Here is a 22259-nt window from a genome sequence, read left to right as displayed (position 1 = left end):
CCTCGCGCCCCGGAAGCAATTCCTCAGGCCGCGGGCGTGCTCCGCCTCGCGTTTGGTGTGAGACGTAGAACTGAGCGACCGAAGCCGCGAACGAGGTGAGGTGGGGGCACAGCGGCGCGGGGACCCGAACGCTAAGAGGGTGATGGAGTCGGGTTACGCGCTTATTTTCCTCCCTGGACTTCCCCGAACCCTTGGATCCGCTCCCCACCCCGCCTCCTCCAGCCCCCGCTCGACTCGGGCTGGCGGCTAGGCCCACACTCCCTTAACCCTCGAACCCCGCAGATGCCGGTGGCCGTGGGGCCCTACGGACAGTCCCAGCCGAGCTGCTTCGACCGCGTGAAGATGGGCTTTGTGATGGGCTGCGCAGTGGGCATGGCGGCTGGGGCGCTCTTCGGCACCTTTTCCTGTCTCAGGTGAGGGGCGAGGGCGGTGATCTCTGGGCGGAACTACCGGACCTTTTCGTCCCGCGCCACTTGGCCTGCAGCCTGGATAGAACCTACTTCATTTCAGTTACCTCGCTTTTAATGAGTGAGACTGATTTCCTATCCACCTTCAGTCTGGATGGAAAGGTTGGAAGCCTTGGCGCTAGAGAATATGAGCTCTCACTCAAACTGAAAGTCTCTTTACTCCTTCTGTAACCTTAAGCAAATTGGAGTCTGGGTACCTAAGTGTAGAATGAGGTCAGTAACATCTACTTCATGGAGTTGTAAGGATCAAATCAGAGCACACTTCGCACAGAATGTAGCACATATTAAGTGCCCAATAAATGGTTGTTACTACTGTTGCTGCCGTTATTTCTAGTTCTGCATAGTGAAACTTATTGAGAGCAATTTTACTGTACTGGAAACAGGATATAGATACGAAGTAGATAAACTCTACACCCTGAATGTCATTTTCACATGTAATAGAGACTATTATTTCCATTTTTCCATATTGTAAATTACCATTTACTGAACACTGTTCTAAATGTTGAATGTGTTATCAACAATCCTATGAACCTTTTGATCCCCATCTTACAGTTGACATAGCCTGTAAATTGCAGAGCTGGGACATAAACACGTCTGACCCCACATTCATTGCTTTAATGCCAGGAAACCATCAGAGGATCAAATGTCTTTATATATACCAGAAAAAAACTAGTTTCTCTAGGTACTTTGCCTCAGCTGCCTCCCCCAAACTGAGGCATTTTTTTGCTAGTCATTACCCATCTCAGGTGGAAAGAGATAACGTCCTGCCAGACTTCAAGAGGGCTTGATTTACTACTCAAGTAATTTGGGAAAGGGCAGTTAATGCCATTTCTTGTATTTTTTGTTCCCGGTTTGCCGCATCTTGGTTTCCTCTTCTCTTAGGATTGGAATGCGGGGCCGGGAGCTGATGGGCGGCATCGGGAAAACCATGATGCAGAGTGGAGGCACCTTTGGCACGTTCATGGCCATTGGGATGGGCATCCGATGTTAATCAGGGCAATGGTTGTCCACTACAGCTACTCCTTCCCATCAGTGCCAGCTCATGTACTATAATAAAAGAAATCTTTGAGTAGTCTGAGTGTTTTTTCTGCCTATATTCAGCTTAGAGCTTCTAAGGTGGGCCAATGAGTAGGTTGCATGTTTTTCAAATCCTGTTAATCCAAAATTACAAAAATTTTCCATACATGAACTGTCCATAGATTCTAGTAAACTCTTGTTATTCAGCCTCATAAGGTTGATGTTACTGTCACCATTTTAAAGGTTAAAAACTAAGTCCAGATTTCCTCAAGGTCACACTGCAAAAGGTAGTGTTAACCCAAGTCTCATTTCCAAAGCTATGTTCATTCAAAAATTGTCCTTCTGGGCACCTGGGTGGCTCAGTCTGAGTGTCCCGACTTCAGCTCATGATCTCACAGCTTGTGAGTTCGAGCCCCATGTTGGGCTCTGTGCTGACAGCTCAGAGCCTGGAGCCTGCTTCGGATTCTGTGTCTCCCTCTCTCTCTGCCCCTAACCCAGTTGCATTCTGTCTCGGTCTCTCAAAAATAAATCTTAAAAAAAAAAAAATTGCCCTTCAAGGTTTGACTTAATCAAGAAAAGAATAAATCATCCATGGGGAAACAAACTCAAACTATCAGACATTTCTGTAGCTTAACAGCACAAAATTCACATAATTTCCTAACCAGCCATCTGTGAGGATATCAATTGTGTAACACTGACACCCGCCCCCAACACTGGTAATTGGTTTATAAAATAGGTTCCTTGTAATAAGGCCAAGTGTCCCTCACCTACTCCTGCCACACAACCCTTGACAAACTGTGCTTTAAAACCGCACTGCCCCTTGGGGCACCTGAGCGGCTCAGTCGGTTAAATGTCTTGATCTCAAGTTCAAATCCTGCATTGGGCTCAACTCTGAACATGGAACCTACTTTAAAAAAGAATCATTACCCCTCAACGAAAACGGTAAGGTTATGACAGACATAAATTATTTTGGGGAGTATTTGGGTGTCATAAGGACACTCCTGCAGCTGCAACCAAGACACTACACTAACCAGAGTAACTACAGCAGCTAGATTTCCCAGAGTGGGATGCTGTCTCAGGAATGGATTACCTGAAGGATCTCACTTGAATTCATTGGACTATTTTCTGTCCCTCACACTATTCCAATTACTTGTACATTTCCCTTAACATCGTTTACAACATCTCATTCTGCAGCAGTGGGCAAATTTTTGCCACCTCTATCACCTATGAGGTTAATTAAATGCCTAAGTTGGCCCAGCTCCCAGAAAGGAATGATAGAACAAACCTGATAGGACATGAATCTAGAATAGAAATTATGAAGATACTAGATTTCAAATGAACATTGACAGAAGTCTGCCCCAAGGAACACTGCTGCCTAGAGTTGAAAAATAATTGAATCTTGAAAATTTCCTTTGGGTTAAGTAACTGAAGCAATCAAGGGAAGAAATTCTAAGTATCCATCAAAAGGACTGGTAGAAAATCATACCTCCAAACTGATTACTTGGATATCCAACTAAACCTATTAAAACTTGGGCCTTAACACTAACGAATCAATATAGTAGAAAGAAATAAGCAGGTGAAGAAATTGGTACTGAAAAGTAATCATTCCATTTGGGGCAACAACTCAAAGGTTCAAGGTAGATAAACTTGAAACAGAGTTCAGAATATAATGGTGATGGCTCATTCCAAGCTCAAATTCCTTTATAAAGTAACAAATGCAGTTAAACTGGGAAATCACTTAAATCTGTTTGAACTTAACACCATTTTGTTCAGTGTTCAAATACAGAAACATTTCTCACAAAGACGCCCAGACACAAGAAAGAATTAAGACTACCCAGGTTTAAGGTGTGGGCAGATGTGGTTTTCTTGATGGAAAATCCCTAAAGTTTTGATGCATTACCCTAAGGAAGTACAGTGCTAAGATGGAGATATGGAGCAATGTAGAGACAACTTGAGGACAACAGTTTCCCCAGACTCTGCACACTAAGTATTTTCCCAAAGAAGCAAGTCTTCATTAACTACCAAAAGTCAAAGAAACTACTATGCTATTTTGAAGTTTCTATGACTTTAAAACATTTCAAAAATGAAGATTTCTTGTGGCCTTTTTAAGAGAATTTTATTTGAGTGGTTCTTACAAAGGTTGTTGCAATATGAAAGTCATTTGTTTGATAGAAATATCAAGCTGTCTTGTCAAACACACTGAAGTAACCCAAAAATATATTTCAGAGCTCACAGAGCTTAAAAAGAGCAAAGATTATATGCAACCAGACAAAACCTATTTCTGCATTTCCTATTTCTTGCTCAGACTGCTTTGCTTACCAGACTGCCACTAAACATTTTGAGGAAATGCAGGGATCATTTTGTTTGGAATCTTAAGACACACCAGAACACATAATATTTACAAAGAAACTTTTACAGATACATTAAATTGAAAAGATACCATCTGGAAATGTAATCTTGAAATCTCCTTTTCTTGCCAATTGATCATGATGCAAGATGAGATGTTAATCATACAGCCCTTTAGCTGTCTTGAATTCCCATACACTAAAAGTGTACTCCAGAAACCTCTGCCAAACCATTAGCCAAATATCAACATTAGTGAAACGTGAAATGTAACTGCTGTGTAAAAAGTTAGGCTTCTGAAACATTAAAAACATAATTACATCCCTGTCTGCCTTTTTACATTAAGCACATTTGTTCCCCCCTAGAGCTATTCCTATAGATCCTTAATGTAATTTTCTACATGTACATTTAAAAGGCAGAACAAGAGAACAGCTTTGTATACAGTGGGATTTGCTAGTTAGGGATAATGAGCACACTGCATTCCTGTTAACATTTTTATTTTTTCAAGGTAACAGGAATTGTATACAAATGACAGTAGACCCTTGCCTCTTTATTTTTATCTAAATAAAAGATAACTCAAGATGAATTCTCAAGAAAGAAAAAAAGCTATGTACATAAGGGACTATATCTTCCTTCATCGTCTACTTGGAACCAGTAGTTGCGTTGCTGTCATAGAATCAGGGAAGAGGTTGTGATAAGTTGGAAGAGGTACATATGCTGCTGTTATCATTTTACCTGTTGAAAGAAACAGATAGGGTTTAAGCATGTTCACTTAAATTACATCCTTCATCATAATAATCAAGCAGAAAAAAACACATCAAACTCACCAGCAAACCACCGGCCATGCAATGCATTGACAGCAGCAATGGCTGCAGCAATTGATGGGCACTTCACATACACATTGCCCTGAAAGACAACAAAAAAGGTTAAGGGCACGTAGGAAATAACATGAATTTGAATAGGTTTACTCAAATTGCCTGTAAAAATAACTGCTCTTCAAATAATTGTTTCATTAGCTAGTATGTACACCTAGAGTTGCGTTGAAATCATTTTAGCCTCCAAAAGACTTGTTCTACACTTTTTCTCTATCATTTCAAAGCAATTAAAGAATGAATCAAGAGGCCAGGATTTCATGGCAAGCTTTCAACACTAACCAGCAACACAGCTATAAAATGGCCTAGTCTACTCTTCAATTATTACAAACACACCCATATTTTGAAGGGTGTATATTTAGTATGTTAAAGTTTCTTTCAGAATTAAACAAAAACTTAAGACTGGGAATATGCCCCGAGTATATGTGAAGGCTAAGTCACAAAATATTAACAACATCTTATATTTATTAAGATCAAAATACCGGAGGCACTTAAAGGGCAGATTAAACTTCTTTCGCTCTAGGGAATAAAGAAAAAAATACCTGAGCTGAATTTTTGTCAACGTAAATATGAATAACTCCTCCATGTTTATTACATTCTTCAATCACATCATCCTTAATCTCTGTATCCCATCCAACTTCTTCTTCTCTGTAAGAAATTATTAAGCTCTATCAGACACCAACCTTGTAAAATGTTACATATGTAGGCTCACCTGTATAAAAATATTTGAAATATGAATTCTTTTATTTAAAAATCATTCATATTTAGCAGTGTAGTACACTGGAGAAAATAAAAACCAAGATATAAAGAACTGTTTGCAACAAAGCTTATGAATTTAACTCTATCTTTTACATTATTTATTGATATATATCAATTTATACTTATACCAAATATATACCAAAAATAGAATATACTTATACCAAATGTCTATAATCATTTCACAGATAAAGCTAAAATAAAGAATTTGATGTTACCAAAAGAACACAAGAATGAAGGGCTCCTTCTATGGTAAACCATGATTATAAACAATGCAAACAGCATGATACAAATTACTACTGTATAAAACAATGCTTCATAAAATAGGTTTATTAAATCAATTGAACAGGATATCTACATTTACCTTGGAGTGTATTATAAATGATTTATAAAACAAACAAGAGTTTGGACTGATAAATGAAATTCTAATCATTACCTAGGCATTAGGAAAGAGAAATTCCCTTTTTCTATTTCCCCGCCCCAAGATCAAGTCACATGCTCTACCAACTGAGCCACCAAGGCACCTCAGGAAAGAGAAATTCCTAATTTCCAGCCTGCACTTATCTTTAGGAAGAAAATTTTTGAAGATCCTCTTCTCCTATGTAAGATTAAAATTTCAAAACCAGTAACTGATAAGAGTAAACTAGCAATAGAAATAAACACAAATACACATATGAACAACCAAAAAAAAGTACAAACAGACCCATAAATACAGAGAACAAACAAGGTGATTGACAGAGGTGAGCAGGGTCCGGGGATGGGTAAAACAGATGAAGGGGAGTGGGAAGTACAGGTTTTCAGTTATGGAGTAAGTCAACAGGGACGAAAAGTACAGGATAGGAAATATAGTCAACGGTACTGTAATAGAAGTGTATGTTGACAGATCTACACCTTTGGTGAACATAAGGTACAGAGCTGAAGAACTATCTTATGAGCCTGTAACTAATGTAACACATTATGTATAAACTACAATTAAAAAATAAACACTGATACAAAATATCATATAAAATTACTTAGATGTAATTGGAAAATAAAACCTACATACCTTTCAATTCAATTCCAATCTTACAAACACACCCAAAGGAATTAGTAATATAAAAGTTAGCATTAAAATACCCCAAAAGGATCAAAATCATTTTATTATTTCAACTATGAAATATACTGAAACATCATAAAAGTTAACTTAGGAAAACGGAATATTGGGGTGCCTTGGAGGCTCAGTTGGTTAAACATCTGACTCTTGGTTTTGGCTTAAGTCATGATCTTGGCACTTTATGATTTCGAGCCCCATGTCGGGCTCTGCGCCTATAGCCAGAAGCCTGCTTGGGATTCTCTTTCTCCTCTCTCTGCCCCTCTCCTGTGTACGCACTGTTTGGTCTCTCAAAATAAAAACTTTTTTTAAAAGCTGAATACTAAACATTTCACAGTACAGCTGACCACCGAACAACAGTTTGAACTGCATGGGTCCACTTATACATGAATTTTTCTGAGAAAATACAATACAGTACTATAAATGTAGTTTCTCTTCCTTAGGCTTTTCTTTTCTCTAGCTTATTGTAAGAATGCACTATATAAGACTTATACAAAACATGTGTTATCAACTTTGGGTTGCTATAAGGCTTTTAGTCAACATTAGGCTGTTAGTAAACTTTTGGCAGATTCAGAAGTTACACCTGGATTTCGACTGTGCGGGCAGTTATCAGTGCCTTCTAATCCTTGCAACTGTTGAGTTGTCAATTGTATATACCATTTTCAATTTGACCAAAGTATATTACTTACGTTTGAGGGTTAAACATGTTAGAGAGTTGAAAACACTGTGTTGCAAGAGGCTGGACAGAGGCAGCTGCAGCTAAAGCTGAAGCTAAAAAAAAAAAAACCCAAAAAAACAAAAAAAACAAAAAAAAAAAAAGAGAGAGAGAGAAATAAATTAGTTTCTTGGAAAATGCATGAGAATATCCCTAATGAATAAAACAAAACCAGGAAACGCCAACTTTGAAACTAGGATAGTCAGTCACTTCACTAATTTACTTAATAATACTATCAAAGTGTGGAACAGTACCCAATTTGAGTTGCCAGAATCGGGGGCAACCTAACATTTGAAATACCCAATCCTGAGTTGGAAAATTTTTTATTTTTAGAACGGAAACTTTACGTGTAATCAAAATCCGTTCACTTAGACAAATATCAATAGAAACCAATCCAGAAAGGTAAAGGATAATAAAACAGATTGATTCTGTAGAACTGCTGCTGGAGTTTATTCCCCAAGAAGCAGGGGATGATGAAAATGCAGCCTTTAAAATGCCAAATAAATCTATACCCTTTTGTATTCCTTAGGTTTCTGCCCATGATAATAGTTATATATTTTCTTTCAAATAAAACATTATAAAAGGATTGTTTAAAAATAAGATGCACAAAACAATCCAACCATTTAAAATCTAATATCCCAGAAATATAAACCCTATTACGAAATTAAATGAGGGTTTTAGTAGGCTCCATGCCCAATGTGGGGCTTAAACTCACAACCCTTAGCTCAAGGCCAGAGATCAAGAGTCGTACAACTTCACCAACTGAGCCACCCAGTCACCCCTCAAATGAGAATTTTTTAATGATTAGGTGTGTTATAGCACAATAAACACTAAAAGTAGCATATTACCTATAATATTCACTATTAAAAATGAAAAACTACTGGACACTAATATCCAGGAAGAACATTTAAAACTCACACTGGTTTGAAGTTTCAAGTGAGCACTGTCAAGACAGGTGCCCCACTGCTTTTATGATATTCACAAACATTACCAGTAGCTGTTACAGAACTCACCGTAATCATTATATTTGACCAAATTTCATTCCAATATATAACAACAAACAAAGCTAAGGATAAAACAGCGCATTAGAAATTAGGGTAATTAAAACGAACAATCACCTGAGAAGTATGAGAAATTATTTCACTGAATAGAACTTAGGGCCATGCATGAAATGCATCATTAAAGATTATTATTTTTGATAATTACAAGTGCTCTTTGCTCCTTTATTACTTATTTTTCTTTCAAGAAGCTTCATATTAAAATAAATAAGCTAAAACAGCTTACAAATGTCAAACTCTATTCAGAAAAGTTACAGATGTAACCATGCTTATATGACAATGAAGATAGAAATGAGGCCCACTGTGTACCTGTACCATAAACAAATGGAAGTACTCTTGGAAATAAACACTAGGTCATTTATAAAACTGAAGAGTACTTTGTTTTCCATTTTCTCAAATGAAGTATATTATGAATACTGAAAAATATTTAGAAAATATATGATAGAAACATTCCAGCTCAATCTAGATGAATGCAAACACAATGAATTCAGCATAGAAATCTAATAGAAAAATTCACTAGTTCTACTTTTTAAAATCTGTAAACTCCTGAAACCAATATTGCACTGTATATTAAATAATATTTAAATTTAAAAATAGTAATAGAATCTGTTAAAAAAAAAAAAAGGGTGAGTGCAAATGTCTCACTTGCTGGAAAAGAATTAAAATATACATTTAATTCCTATCAAGGAACATGGTAGACCTTTTTCCATAAAGAATCATTCTCCAAAATAACTCATAAATACAACCTATTAAAGATGGATACCGATTTTGCTCAGAAGTGAAATGCTCTAACAAATAGCAGAGATTTACTTGGTAATCAAAACAAGAAAAAATACCCTACTTTAGAAATAATTTCAGCTCTTTGAAATATGCATGCAATTTAGTTCTGGGTAATTGTCTCATTGCTTGGCACTATTAATACAAATCATTAACATTAGAGTCCTTGACCTTATGTTAAGTTCAGACTCCTTAAAGATTTGTGTACTGAAACAATAAATTCTGTTTTCCAACTTTTAATTATACAAAACTAATAACAGGAACACAAAGATAAGCATATAAGGCTAAAAATAATTCTAAGCAGACTAAAGCAAAAAATACAGACATTTTCATTTTCTTTATCCATGGAATTGTAATGATTCGGATTAGCCCAACTGAAATACACATTAAACAGATGGGAATTTTATGTCATTCTCTAAAAACTGAATCCAAAATACAAAATGTAAGAAATGATATATTAAATATAAACAAACAACTATGTCTGGCTACTACATTAACATCTATTTCAAAGACAAATAAAAAGCTCAACTCACCTTCAGTCTGTTGAGAAAGTCTTGTTTGCAAATCTATAACAAAAGAGAATTCTACAGCTCAGTGCAGGAACAATGAAGAGCCTCAACTAACAGGGTAAATGTCAGGAAAGTATTAATAAAAGAGGACTACAGTAGCAGGGTTTATCAAAATAAACTTATAGTAAAACCTGGCAGCCAAACCTCCTTCCCCATTCCTCATTGACAAGGCTTTGGGGCCTTTTTCTTTCCTCCTATGCTGGGAAACTTACTTATGCCTCTTTCTTCCTACTCCTACACTACTCTACCAAATCTCCAATGAATTCCACTATACTACTCTTCGTATGGGAATAATGGGAAATGGGGAAAGGGAAGCACACCAGTCAGAAAATACATGAAAACCCTGATCTTGAGAATTCAATTCCAAGTACTTGGGATATTTAGCCCAGAAGGTGACAGTTTAATTATGTCTGGTTTTCTGGCTTAGTCTGCAAACTTAATGAAGCAGGAATAAATTCTAACCAAGTTTACTATCATCTATGAAATACAAGACAAATTTAATCATCCAGTCACTATTAAAAATAAACAGAATGGGGATTTTTACCAGTGTATTTTCTCATATAATCATTAAATTCTCCATTGGAAGGCAAGTTATTAGAAAGCTGCTAGACAGTAAATCTAAATAATCTAAGTAACAAAGAAAATGGCATTGTGTTGTAAAGCTATCTTGAAGCTTAAAAGTTTTAATACACAACATAAGAACTGTTCAGATACAGCAACCTAATTTTCATTAACATGTGATTCAATTGCAACACTTCATCTGGGTTTCTTGCTGAGTACAGAAAAACTTAAAAATGGACAAAAATGGGTGGGGGGGTTGGGTGGCTCGTTAAGCCCCCAATTAGGCTCTGAACTGGCAGCAGGGAGCCTGCTTGAAGGATTCTCTCTCTATGCCCCTCCCCACTCGCACTCTCTCTCAAAATAGGGGGAAAAATGGGCAAAAATGGGGGGGGCCTAGCTGGCTCAATCAGTGGAGTGGGTGACTCTTGAACTCAGGGTTGAGTTTGTGGCCCACACTAGGTATAATGATTACTTGGAAGTAAAAATTTAAAAAGCTGGGGCGGCGGGGGGGGGGGGGTGGGATGAGAAAGAATCTACAGCCCAAGTTATACTGGGATCTTAAAAATACCTGGGTCCTAGGTGCTCAAAATTGGGACCTCAAGGAGTTTAAGTATCTGGTTTATACTGAAGGAACTTGAAGACAGGACCATAGGAACAGTGTCCAACAAAACACACAATGTCTTTTTCCCCCCTAAAATGGGAAAAAATATGTAATCACAAATCCATGCTATGGGGTGCCTGGCTGCTCTGTCAGAAGACCATGTAACTCTTGATCTCTGGGACGTAAGTTCAAGGCCCACATTGGGTATAGATTACTTAAGTATTTGAAAAAGAGGGGAGCCTGGGTGGCTCAGTTGGTTGAGCATCCGACTTCAGCTCAGGTAATGATCTCCCAGTTCATGAGTCTGACCCTGCACAGGCCTTTGTGCTGACAGCTCAGAGCCTGGAGGCTCCTTAGGATTCTGTCTCTGCCTCTCTCAAAAATAAGCAAAGGTTAAAAGATAAATACATACATACACACACATACACAAAGAAGCCCATGCTATTTTAAGTGTATGTAAATCCCTATCAAAATGTCAAAAATCACTTTTAAGATCATTTGTGTTAGTCAGTTAGTAAACAAGGCATGGGTTTCATAAAGTTAAGGATTCCCATCTTAGAAACAACTAATTGTTAAACTTTCAAATAAGATCCTGGATAGAGTGCTGACTCACCCTTGGTTTCAAAGAGCAGTTCTAAAGAGCTTAGGGGAAAGGGCTTTAGACACATTAACACTCAGCAATTTATTTCATTTCAACAAGAAATGTGTAAGGTTTTAATGATGACTATCTGGAGAAAAATATACCAAGTTATGTAAACATTTACCTAAAACTTGAGTGTTAATTACTAATTTGGTAGCAATAGCATTTTATATGTAGTTAAAGACAGAATCAAACTTGATAATCATCTCAATCAACAAAAAGGGGGAGGGTAACAAATACAGCTAAGTGGCTTTTTTAACCAATCCATATGGACATTTATAGTTTTAATTAATCACAATCAGCCCACCTTAAAATAAGTCGCACAGTAAGTGTGCTCATACTTCCATGTATCGAGAAATAATGGCAAAGAATAGCAATGATGTCTAACTTTTGAAAATCTTCAATTAGGTTGCAATATTATTTATGAAAAACATAGAATCAACATATTTGATACTGCATCCAGATTATTACATAAGAATGTTTAGAAATGAATCCTATGCATCAAATCCCGGAAGACAACGTATAAACCTTCACTAGCCTCTAATGAAACACTTAGAATATGGTGAACAATCAAGCATTTTCTAAATTAATAAAGAATGACCTGAACAATGAGAAGCAATATAAAAGTAGTTTTCAGATTAAATAGTAATTTTCAAACCATAGACTGGGTTACATTTCTAGAAGGGATGGGTTCTCCTTTAATGTCTCTGATTACACCAAGTGGCATGCTAGGCCTCTTTCATCACTCAAGAAATTTAAAGTCTAATACTTGTTTATAAAGTCTAAACAACTTAGTGATCCCTGAGGGAGTTAACCAGTGACTCAAAATACAGAAATGTGTTAATGGTTGTAATTTTTCTTCACGTAAGGACAACGTTGGTAGGGTTTGGTCAGAAATTTTATAGAGCACCTATCAGATTTCAAAATAAGTAACAATCTGGCAGGAGATACACAAAAGGCAGACTTTCTAAAGGTAGTTCAACTTGTGAACATCTACTAAACAGGAAAACACTGAAAAATCCCTTCTCTCTTAATACCAAGTATAATAGAAAAGCAAAAATAATCCTCTCCTTTAATTAATGATCTTTTGATTTAAACGGAAATCATGAATCAACTACATGGACTTTTAAGTGTATTTAGATGCAGTACTGTGGTCTTACTCTTACCTCTTACTTCACAGGGGAGATCAAAGGACCAATTCATAATACAAAGTGCTATACTTTCTTAGGATATAAATTTGTTCTTTTTAGATGCCCTAAGATAGCAAGGTCTTCCAACACTTCAAAATTAAATGCTATCCTAGCTCATGGATTTGGGTTAGCATCAAGGTTTATAAAAGCAAATCTGAGGTACTTAAGCCATAAAGAAAGAAAAAGAAGGTTTCATAACCTGAACTCTTTGTCACATAACTGTAATAAAACCACTCTTCTTTTCCTGCCCTTTTCGGAAGCTATTACCCTAACTCATTATCTCAAAATTGTATGTACTTTTTAAAGGAAAGCAGTTTTCTTTGCACTCTTGATACTGAAATTATTTTACATACAGCTTGATTTAAAGGCCTCTGACAGTTTTCTAAACTCAAACATTACAAAGAAACTTTTTTGAAACAATATAAACTTGCTGGTGTTCAAGAAAAGTCACATTTTAAAAAGTCTAATTTCTAGGCAATTTCAAACTAAAAATTGGTAGGTAGGGTACCAAAAAATGCCCTAACAGCCTGTTATGATTACTGAATAATTCTCTCCATTTCCTTGAAATTTATAGGCTAAAAGTACTTGATGAATTGAATTCTCAGTAAGTCCTTTTAAATGCAAAAATTTGGCAAATTTTCGAATTAGGTGAAAAAAACAATGATTTCAAATTAGAAAAGATTCAATTCCTACCTGCCACAGCACCAAATGCCAAAGAGCCACTCATTTGTAGAGCCTGCTGTGCTGCTGGTGGGATCTGCAAACCTGTACCTGTGTAAAAGAACAGATCTTGAAGTCCTTATGTTAAGGGAAGAAAAACACAATTTTCCAGGTGCTCACTACTACCAAAGTCACTTCACTAAAAGTATTTACAAGCAGGGGTAACTGGGTGGCTCAGTGGGTAAGTGACTGGATTCAATTCATGATCTCAAGGTTCTTGAGTTCAAGCCCTACATCTGGCTCCACACTGGCAGTGTGCAACCCTGCTTAGGATTCTTGCTCTCTCCTCTCTCTGTCCCTTCCCTGCTCATGCTTTTTTTGCTCCTTCAAAAGCAAAATTTGGAAGGGGTGGGGGGAAGCCTGGGTGGCTCAGTCGGTTAAGCGTCTAAGTTTGACTCAGGTCATGATCTCACAGCTTGGGAGTTCAAGCACTGCACTGGGCTCTGTGCTGACAGCTCAGGGCCTGGAGCCTGCCTGATTGTGTCTCCCTCTCTCTGTCTCAAAAATAAACCAACATTAAAAAATATTTTTAGTTAAAAAAAAAAAGCATTTACAAGAAAAACATAGTATGATAGCTGGCACTACATTTATTAAGTATGAGGATATGATAATCATACGAAAGCAAAAGGATGGGGCGCCTGGGTGGCTCAGATGGTTGAACATCTGACTTCGGTTAGGTCATATCTCACAGCTTATGGGTTTGGGCCCTGTGTTGAGCTCTGTGCTGATAGCTCAGAGCCTGGAGCCTGCTTCTGATTCTGTGTCTCCCTCTCTCTCTCTGCCCTTCCCCTATGTGTACTCTCTCTCTCTCAAAAAAAAAAAAAAAAAAAAAAAAAAAAGCAGCAGCAAGCAAAAAAAATCATACAATGTATGCTATGGTTCTCAAAAGGCACCACCATAAAGTAGATTCCATTAGAACTTTTAAGGCAATAACTTCACCTATAAAACTATATATACCACTCAAGAATAGATAATAAGCTTGACTCCAAAATAAGAAAAATATTTTTTCACTTATCAGTCTGTGTGGGTTACCTTTTTCATTACTATCCCAACAATAAATCATTCACAACACTAGGAAAAACTTACCCTCTGCGAGTCTTGCCATTAATTGGAGACGACCAGTTGTTCCCAAGTCAATTCCAGTCCTTTCCAGTTCATCACTGTCCAAAAATGAGCTAGCACTGGAAGCATCAGTACGTTCAGTAACATGACCAACTTTCATTGGTCTCCCTGCTAGTTCAAATCCATTAAGTTGTTCCAGAGCCTTCTTGGCACATTCTGAATCGGAAAACTGTATAATTGAGAGGGGGATTAAAAAGTCCTGTATGTAAGTTCGCATATATACCAAAGGTAAAGAAATGCTTATTAAATCTAGTATATTTGATAATCACAGAACTGAATAGACAATAAAGTATAAATTTCTAACTTTAAGTAACATAATCTATATGATCAAACCACAAGCTCATGCGAATCAGTTTTGTTGATGTGATGGTTTCGACTCCAAGAAATTACCATGTAATGGCACCTATCCTTGGAAATAAGGAATCTTAGTAACAAAACGCGTGAAGTTATTTTTCAAACTTCAAATTTTAATGTGCTGAGATAAACACGGTGCTATCTTCTCTTTATAAAAAGAACTATTTAGAAAAATTAAAACATCACTCAAATGTTATTTTTAAAAAAAAATCCTGGGTCATTTTATTGCCAATAACATCATAAAAACTGTTAATTCCCAGGATGCAAACACAAACTGATTTGCACTCTGTATTTCACTTAATGGAAGAAAAATATACTCTCATGAATTCCATACCTTAATATTTTACCAGTATGTTGCAAAATAATTTTTTTTCTCTTTTATCAAGACAGGAAGAAATAATGGAGAGTCACAAAACAGAAAACATTTACCAATACACAGCACCATATAGATTTACATAATCTAGCTTTGTACCAGATCTTAGTAAATAGCGTATGTATAGTTGATAATTAAAAATTTTTTGAGGAGCACTTGGGTGGCTCAGTTGGTTAAGCATCAGACTTCAGCTCAGGTCAAGATGTCATGGCTTGAAGTTTGAGCCCTGCATTGGGCTGTGTGTGGACAGCTCAGAGCCTGGAGCTGCCTCAGACTCTGTGTCTCCCTCTCTCTCTCTCTGCCCACCACCCCACAACTGGCATTTGGTCTCTGTCTCAAATATAAACATTAAAAAAAAATTTTTTAAATAATAATAGGCCTGCATGTTTTATCTGACATTTAGTAAGATTTCTATGAAAAACGTGCCTGGCCACTAACCAAATATTCAAGCACCAAACCTATCACATAAAAAAAATATTTTAGGGAACACATGATGAAATACTCAATTTAGTAGAAGTGACACGTAAAATGTCTTGACCACACACAGAGGAAAATAACCACACTAATGTTATTAGAAGCAAAATAAAAAATTAGTTTAAAAAAAGTGACTTGGGGCGCCTGGGTGGCTCGGTCAGTTAAGCGTCCAACTTCGGCTCAGGTCATGATCTCACGGTCCATGAGTTTGAGCCCCGAATTGGGCTCTGTGCTGACAGCTCAGAGCCTGGAGCCTGTTTCAGATTCTGTGTTTCCCTCTCTCTCTGCCCCTCCCCTGTTCATGCTCTGTCTCAAAAATAAATAAACGTTAAAAAAAAAAATTTTTTTAAAGTGACTTAACAGCTATAATTTATAAATAACTTTTCTCCTTTCACTAATACATATTGAGAAAGATAAAATCCCAATTACCAATAAAACTTTATCACTAAAAAACATTTAAATTTTACTGAAATTTGAACACAATACAATTATAATTTCTTGATTAGAATTCAGACCTATTTGTATTTTAAAAATTTTTTTCAGGGTGCCTGGGTGGCTCAGTCAGTTAAGCATCCAACCTCAGCTCCGGTCTTGATCTCACTCACAGTCCATGTGTTTGAGCCCTGCATCAGGCTCTGTGCCTCCCTCTCTCTGCCCCTCCCCTGTGCTCAAGCTCTGTCTGTCTCTCTTTCAAAAACAAATAAGCCTTAAAAAAACTTTCTTTCTTTCTTTCTTTCTTTCTTTTTCTTTCTTTCTTTCTTTCTTTTTTTGCAATAGCAGCTATGGTGCCAATTCACATTTGCTCTAGAAATAGTTTCCAGAACCTCCTGAAGATATAGGATGATGTAATTGAATTACATTGGGAAATACAGAAGAGAATTTACTTTTAAAGGGGCCCCTCCATTCAATTATCCCAAGTGCCACATCAAAACTCTATTCTCATCAGGGAATGGGCTATGCTGGTTAACCACAAACCCTTATAATAAAACAATTCTGACCATGGTTTTGAGGTGATGACACACAAAAAGAATTTTAAGTAAAACAGAATTTCAAGAGACTTTTCATTCAACTCACAAAAACACGTAATAAAACGTACTAAGAAACTGAAGAACTCATAATGGAATCATAGACCTCAATGACACAGAGATTTAGCTATGGAAATTGGAAATTAATGACCATATACAGAATAGGAAACTGGCTAAACATCAACATTTGGTAAACATGATGTTAATCATGGTAATTGCTTACCGTAATAAAACCATATCCCTTAGATCGACCTGTTTCACTATCCATCATGAGTTGGATACTTTCAATCTAAAAATGAAAATCATGATTATTATTGAAGCAAAAAGGAGGAAACAAAAGCATTTTATTCCTTGAAACATGATTTTTTAAAAAAATCTCATCCGGGGCGCCTGGGTGGCTCAGTCGGTTAAGTGTCTGACTTCCGCTCATATCATGATCTCGCAGTTTGTGGGTTAAGAGTCCCGCGTCAGGCTTTATGCTGACAGCGCAGAGCCGGGAGCCCATTTAGGATTCTGTGTCTCCCTCTCTGCCCCTCCCACACTCACGCTCTGTCTCTACTTCAAAACTAAACAAACGTTAAAAAAAATTCCTCTTTAATAAAAAAAACTCATCCAGGGGCGCCTGGATGGCTCATTCAGTTAATCATCCGACTCTTGGTTTCAGCTCAGATTATGACCTTACAATTTCATGAGTTTGAGCCCATCAGGCTCTGCACTACTAGTGGAGAGCCTGCTCTGAGACTCACTCTCTCCTTCTCCTTTTCTGTCCCTCCCTCCCTCACATTAAATAAACTTAAAAAAAAAAAAAAAAAGTCATCCCCACCCCCGAACTGAGGGGCTCCTGGGTGGCTCAGTCTGTTGAACAACTATTGATTTTGCCTTAGGCCGTCATCCCAGGTCAAGGGATTGAGCCCTGTGTCAGGCTCAAAGCTGGGTGCGAAGCCTGCTTAAGATTTTCTCTCTCTCCCTGTTCTGTTTGTGCTCTCTCAGATTTAGGAAAGAAAAAAAACACTTTTTTTTGAAAATACATCACAACCCTCATTTCCAAAATATCTTCTAAAAGCCTAGAAACGTCCCAAACAAGAAGTTATGCACTGTGGAACAAGGGGGAAAAAAAAAAAAGTATGATCTTATTCTTTTGCCTCAAAAACAAACCACTAAAAACCAAAGTTCCTTTGTAAACCTACAATCAGGTATTAGAAATAATTAACAATTTGCTTCCTTTCCACCATTATGCTAAAAACACCAAACATTAATTCTCAGTAACACCACACATGATAAATTGCCCAAGATGCTGGAATAACTGAACTCAACGCTGAATGTAGTTGATCACTGCACAACTGTGAATACATGAAAAGGCAATGAATTGTATGAAGATACTGGGACTTACCCTTCCAAAAGGCTCAAAGATCCCCCGAAGCATATCTTCAGTTATGTTAAAGTGTAACGAGCCCACATAAAGCCTCATAGGTCCAGCACTTCCCTTTTGTAGATTGTTTGCCATTGCTGCAGCTCTGTTTTTTTCTGCCTACAAGTTGGACAGGACAAAATGCACATCACGCAGCACTAATTCAAATCATTTCAATCAAAGTAAAATCCCATTCACTTTAGATTTGCTTAATGACAAGTGATGTCAAAGGATAGTGATGACATCATGATAAGGTGAGTCACACACAGAAGTATAAATATTGTATGATTCCACTTACCTGCCACTGTGATTAACAGCGCAGAGTTCAAATTAATTTTAAGAATATGGTTCAAATGCCCAATTTCTGAACAAAAACTGTAATATTTCATTCAAGAAGTTTTAAAACAAGTTTTAAGCCCCTATACAAGACATATACAAACCAACTATATGCTGTATTTCCTATGTAAGTTGAAATCAGTTTTAAAAGTACACTCTATCATCTAAATTAGATGCATGCTGACACCAAACATGCTAAATGTGGGAAATAAGACTTTCCTAGAATTTAGGTAAATACATTCATTATTCATTAAAATTGATGCACTCTCAAAATCACTGTTACTCAAAGTACAGTACACCAACTGGCTGGCTGTCATAAAGAGCATTTGTCAATATAAAATCCAATCAAGCAAACCATTCAGTTTAGCTGTCATTTTTTCTAAAGGTAGTCTTTCTCAAAGGTAATGATTATCAATTTATACTCTAACACATGTTCCTTTTCTTATTAATAAACTGGGGCACCATGAGCAGTAAATATCCCAAAGGAAGCTTAAAAGTTAAATGAATTCAAAACCTCATTTAATTTGAGGATTTTCAGCCCTCTGTCTACATGCTATTAAGTTTGTCCTTCATTACGGGAAATCAAGGAATTACTTTTACCCATTTCCCAATAATTGCCTATTTTTTTAAACAGACATTCAAGTGATAAATACCCACTATCAAGTTACTTCTAAAACATTAAATAGGCTCTATTATTGCCTTTTAGATATGACGTAAGTGAGTAACTTAGTTACAAACAACTTATTAGCAGTGAAACTGGATGGAATTTCATGTCAGATCTGGTTCCAAGGCTGGTGCCTTTTTTACTTATTTTATAAATAAAATCACTGAAGTTGATGAAGTAACTATATTATTTAGGAATTCCAGAGTATTAACTTCAGTGGTTCGAAAAGCAACCAACAGGACTTATTTTTTTTTAACACAACTTTTATATTGCTCAAAGTATTTAATTTTTTTTCAGTGTTTATTTTTGAGAGACAGGGACAGAGGGTGAGCAGGGGAGGGGCAGAGAAAGAGGGAGACAGAATCTGAAGCAGGCTCTATGTTCTGAGCTGTCAGCACAGAGCCCAACACAGGGCTCGAACTCACGAACCGTGAGATCATGACTTGAACAATCCAGATGCCCCTCAAAAATATTCTTTGAATTCTATATTCTCCATTAAAAAGAAAAAACTGAGCTACCAGTGACAGATATGTTTCTTAATAAAAGTAAGTATGGATACAGAATCCTAAACATACTTTCATAATAGAATGATACATACCAATTTTTTCACATTTACTGTATTGCTAACGCTAATTTCATTTCCCAAAGGCATTACTCACTATAAAGTACCAGCAAAAAGGAACAGAAGACATTTTAACCAGAAGACTTTCTGAAAATTAGTTTGAAACATCTTACCTTCAAGAAATGCTAATAACTGATAGTTATTCAAACTACTCTTAACATTTTATAAAATCTTATACATTATACATCGTAAGATGCATTATAAAACAATAAAAATATTAAAATTTATTAGAAGTGTCAAAATCACTCCATTTAAAAAAGCAGCGGTAAACATGCTCTTCGATGCTTCTATACTCAATGAATCACCACAAATCAATAAAATTATAGACCACGGTCTCAAGTCTTTTTCATGAAATAGATATTCAAGACTTATATTAGAACAAGATGGGGGTGCCTGGATAGCTCAGTAAGTTAAGCATCTGACTCGGCTCAGGTCATGATTTCACGGTTTGTGAGTTCAAGCCCCACACTGGGCACTGTGCTGACAGAGCAGTCTGCTTGGGAATCTCTCTCTGCCCCTCTCTCAAAATTACATAAACAAAAAAAAAAAACACGAACAGAATATTGTTAAAATTATACTTTTTATCAAAGTAATGAAGACAAAAAATTAACAAACCTGTTCTGAGAACATCTAACTCAATAATTCATGATTATATAAGGTACTACAGCATAACATTAAGAGCAGGTTTCTTGTACTATCGCTAATCAAATTCCTAACCAAGAAAAAAATTACCTGTGATGCTTGTACTATGATTGGCACTCCTAAAACACGTTGGCCAGTTAATCCTATTGCTAGAGGCACCGAGCTAACATCAACAAACTCCACATATGCAATTCCTTTGGAACGTCTTGAATTTCTATCAGAAATCATTCTCACATCTCGAACCTAAAAAGAAAACAAACACTTAATACAAGGTTCTCTTTATGCAACCATCCACTATAAACCATTATTTTTTATTTTACTGACAATGTGGTTTTATTTGCTTACTTTTAAATGATCTCTACGCCCAATGTGGGGCAAGAATTGATGACCCTGCAATTAAGAGTCATATATCTTCTAGACTAAGTCAGCCAGGCACCCTCCCCTCCCCAACAATGGTTTAAAATAAGTAAAATTGTCAGTCCACTTCTACTTCTCATGAATGTGTGATAATGGTTATTATTTCCAATACTATTAACTTCCAAGTGAAGTAAAACAGAAATGCTGCGCAAAAAAATTCCCTAACTGAATTCCAAACAAATCAAAAGATTTGATGTTTAAATATTCTCTAGTTCAACCTAACATATTAACGTTATTATTAAAATGTTTTTTTGGGGCGCCTGGGTGGCTCAGTCGGTTAAGCGTCCGACTTCGGCTCAGGTCAGGATCTCGCAGTCCGTGGGTTCGAGCCCCGTGTCGGGCTCTGTGCTGACAGCTCGGAGCCTGGAGCCTGTTTAGGATTCTGTGTCTCCCTCTTTCTCTGACCCTCCCCTGTTCATGCTGTCTCAAAAATAAATAAACATTAAAAAAAAAATTTGGGGGGCGCCTGGGTGGCTCAGTTGGTTAAGCGTCCAACTTCGGCTCAGGTCATGATCTCACAGTCCGTCAGTTCAAGCCCCGCGTTGGGTTCTGTGCTGACAGCTCGGAGCCTGGAGCCTGTTTCAGATTCTGTGTCTCCCCCTCTCTCTCTGACTCTCCCCTGTTCGTGCTCTGTCTCAATAAACGTTTTAATTTTTTTTTTTTTAATAAATAAATAAAATTTTTAAAAAAATGTTTTTTTGTTGGGACACCTGGGTGGCTCAGTTGGTTGTGTCTGACTCTTGATTTTGGCTCAGGACATGATCCCAGGGTTGTGGGATCGAGCCCTGCATTGGAGATCAGAACTGAGTGTGCACCCTACGTAAGATTCTCTCTACCTCACCAGTGCTCTCTAAAAAGAAGTAATAAAAATATTGTTTGCACTTCTCACATACTTGATCTCCCCGAATAAACTAAAAACTTACCTTTCCTACTGTAGAGAAAAACTCTTCCAAATCCCTTGGGCGAATTCTTGCTGCCAGCTGCATGCAGAAAACTGTCCTTGCATCTCTTTCCTCAGGAGTTAGATTATCAATAGGTTCCCTAACAGGAATAAAAATTAATTTTATAACTTACGCTCTTATTTTTACTTTTTAAAATTCATTTTCAATAAATAGAATAAACTTTAACAAAAGTAGTTTGTCACTATTCAAAAAATGAATATTTCACTAAGATTTATACAAAACATCCATAAAATAATTCACTGTGACTCAATTCCTTCAACAAGACGACAGTTACTAGATGTTTCTTCTGATAATACCTCACATGGTACCAGGACAGAAGTCCATTGGCCTGGCAATTTTACAAACAGTAATTTATACAGAATAATAAAAAAAACTATCAGAAACCCGAGTTTAATAAGAGTCACTAAAAATAACTAACTACAAGTATCAGACTGTAGTGGAAGGAATGATTTCCCAAAACAAAATCATACAGTGAAATAGTCTG

The 22259-nt window shown here is 36.8% G+C and overlaps 2 protein-coding genes across 5 annotated transcripts in view; one reads left to right on the top strand and one right to left on the bottom strand.

Annotated features, from left to right (window-relative positions):
- Position 1: 1 nt before the first annotated feature.
- Positions 2–1539, top strand: ROMO1 (reactive oxygen species modulator 1). The gene is made up of 3 exons (XM_007073627.3): positions 2–95; positions 283–413; positions 1350–1539. Exons 2-3 carry the CDS (start codon positions 283–285, stop codon positions 1456–1458), a joined length of 240 nt encoding a protein of 79 aa, XP_007073689.1. The 5' UTR covers positions 2–95; the 3' UTR covers positions 1459–1539.
- A 2042-nt stretch (positions 1540–3581) lies between these two features.
- The window catches only part of RBM39 (RNA binding motif protein 39), a 30182-nt gene continuing 11504 nt past the window's right edge, over positions 3582–22259 (bottom strand). For 2 of the 4 annotated variants that reach the window (XM_007073631.3, XM_015536928.2), the window contains 11 exons: positions 21737–21854; positions 20487–20639; positions 18115–18252; positions 16948–17013; positions 14463–14667; positions 13350–13427; positions 9629–9679; positions 7235–7316; positions 5242–5347; positions 4655–4733; positions 3582–4562 (listed from right to left, as the gene is read on the bottom strand). In XM_007073631.3, the coding sequence (XP_007073693.2) occupies positions 4462–4562; positions 4655–4733; positions 5242–5347; positions 7235–7316; positions 9629–9679; positions 13350–13427; positions 14463–14667; positions 16948–17013; positions 18115–18252; positions 20487–20639; positions 21737–21854 (1177 nt within the window). In that variant the 3' untranslated portion in view covers positions 3582–4461. The remainder of the gene's footprint in view (positions 4563–4654; positions 4734–5241; positions 5348–7234; positions 7317–9628; positions 9680–13349; positions 13428–14462; positions 14668–16947; positions 17014–18114; positions 18253–20486; positions 20640–21736; positions 21855–22259) is intronic. The other 2 variants (XM_007073628.3, XM_007073630.3) reach the window with 1 other exon arrangement.

The sequence above is a fragment of the Panthera tigris genome, chromosome A3 (genome assembly GCF_018350195.1).
Source record: "Panthera tigris isolate Pti1 chromosome A3, P.tigris_Pti1_mat1.1, whole genome shotgun sequence".
Taxonomy (NCBI): domain Eukaryota; kingdom Metazoa; phylum Chordata; class Mammalia; order Carnivora; family Felidae; genus Panthera; species Panthera tigris.
The sequence above is the reverse complement of the archived record's forward strand: the minus strand, read 5'-3'. Positions and strand labels throughout refer to the sequence as shown.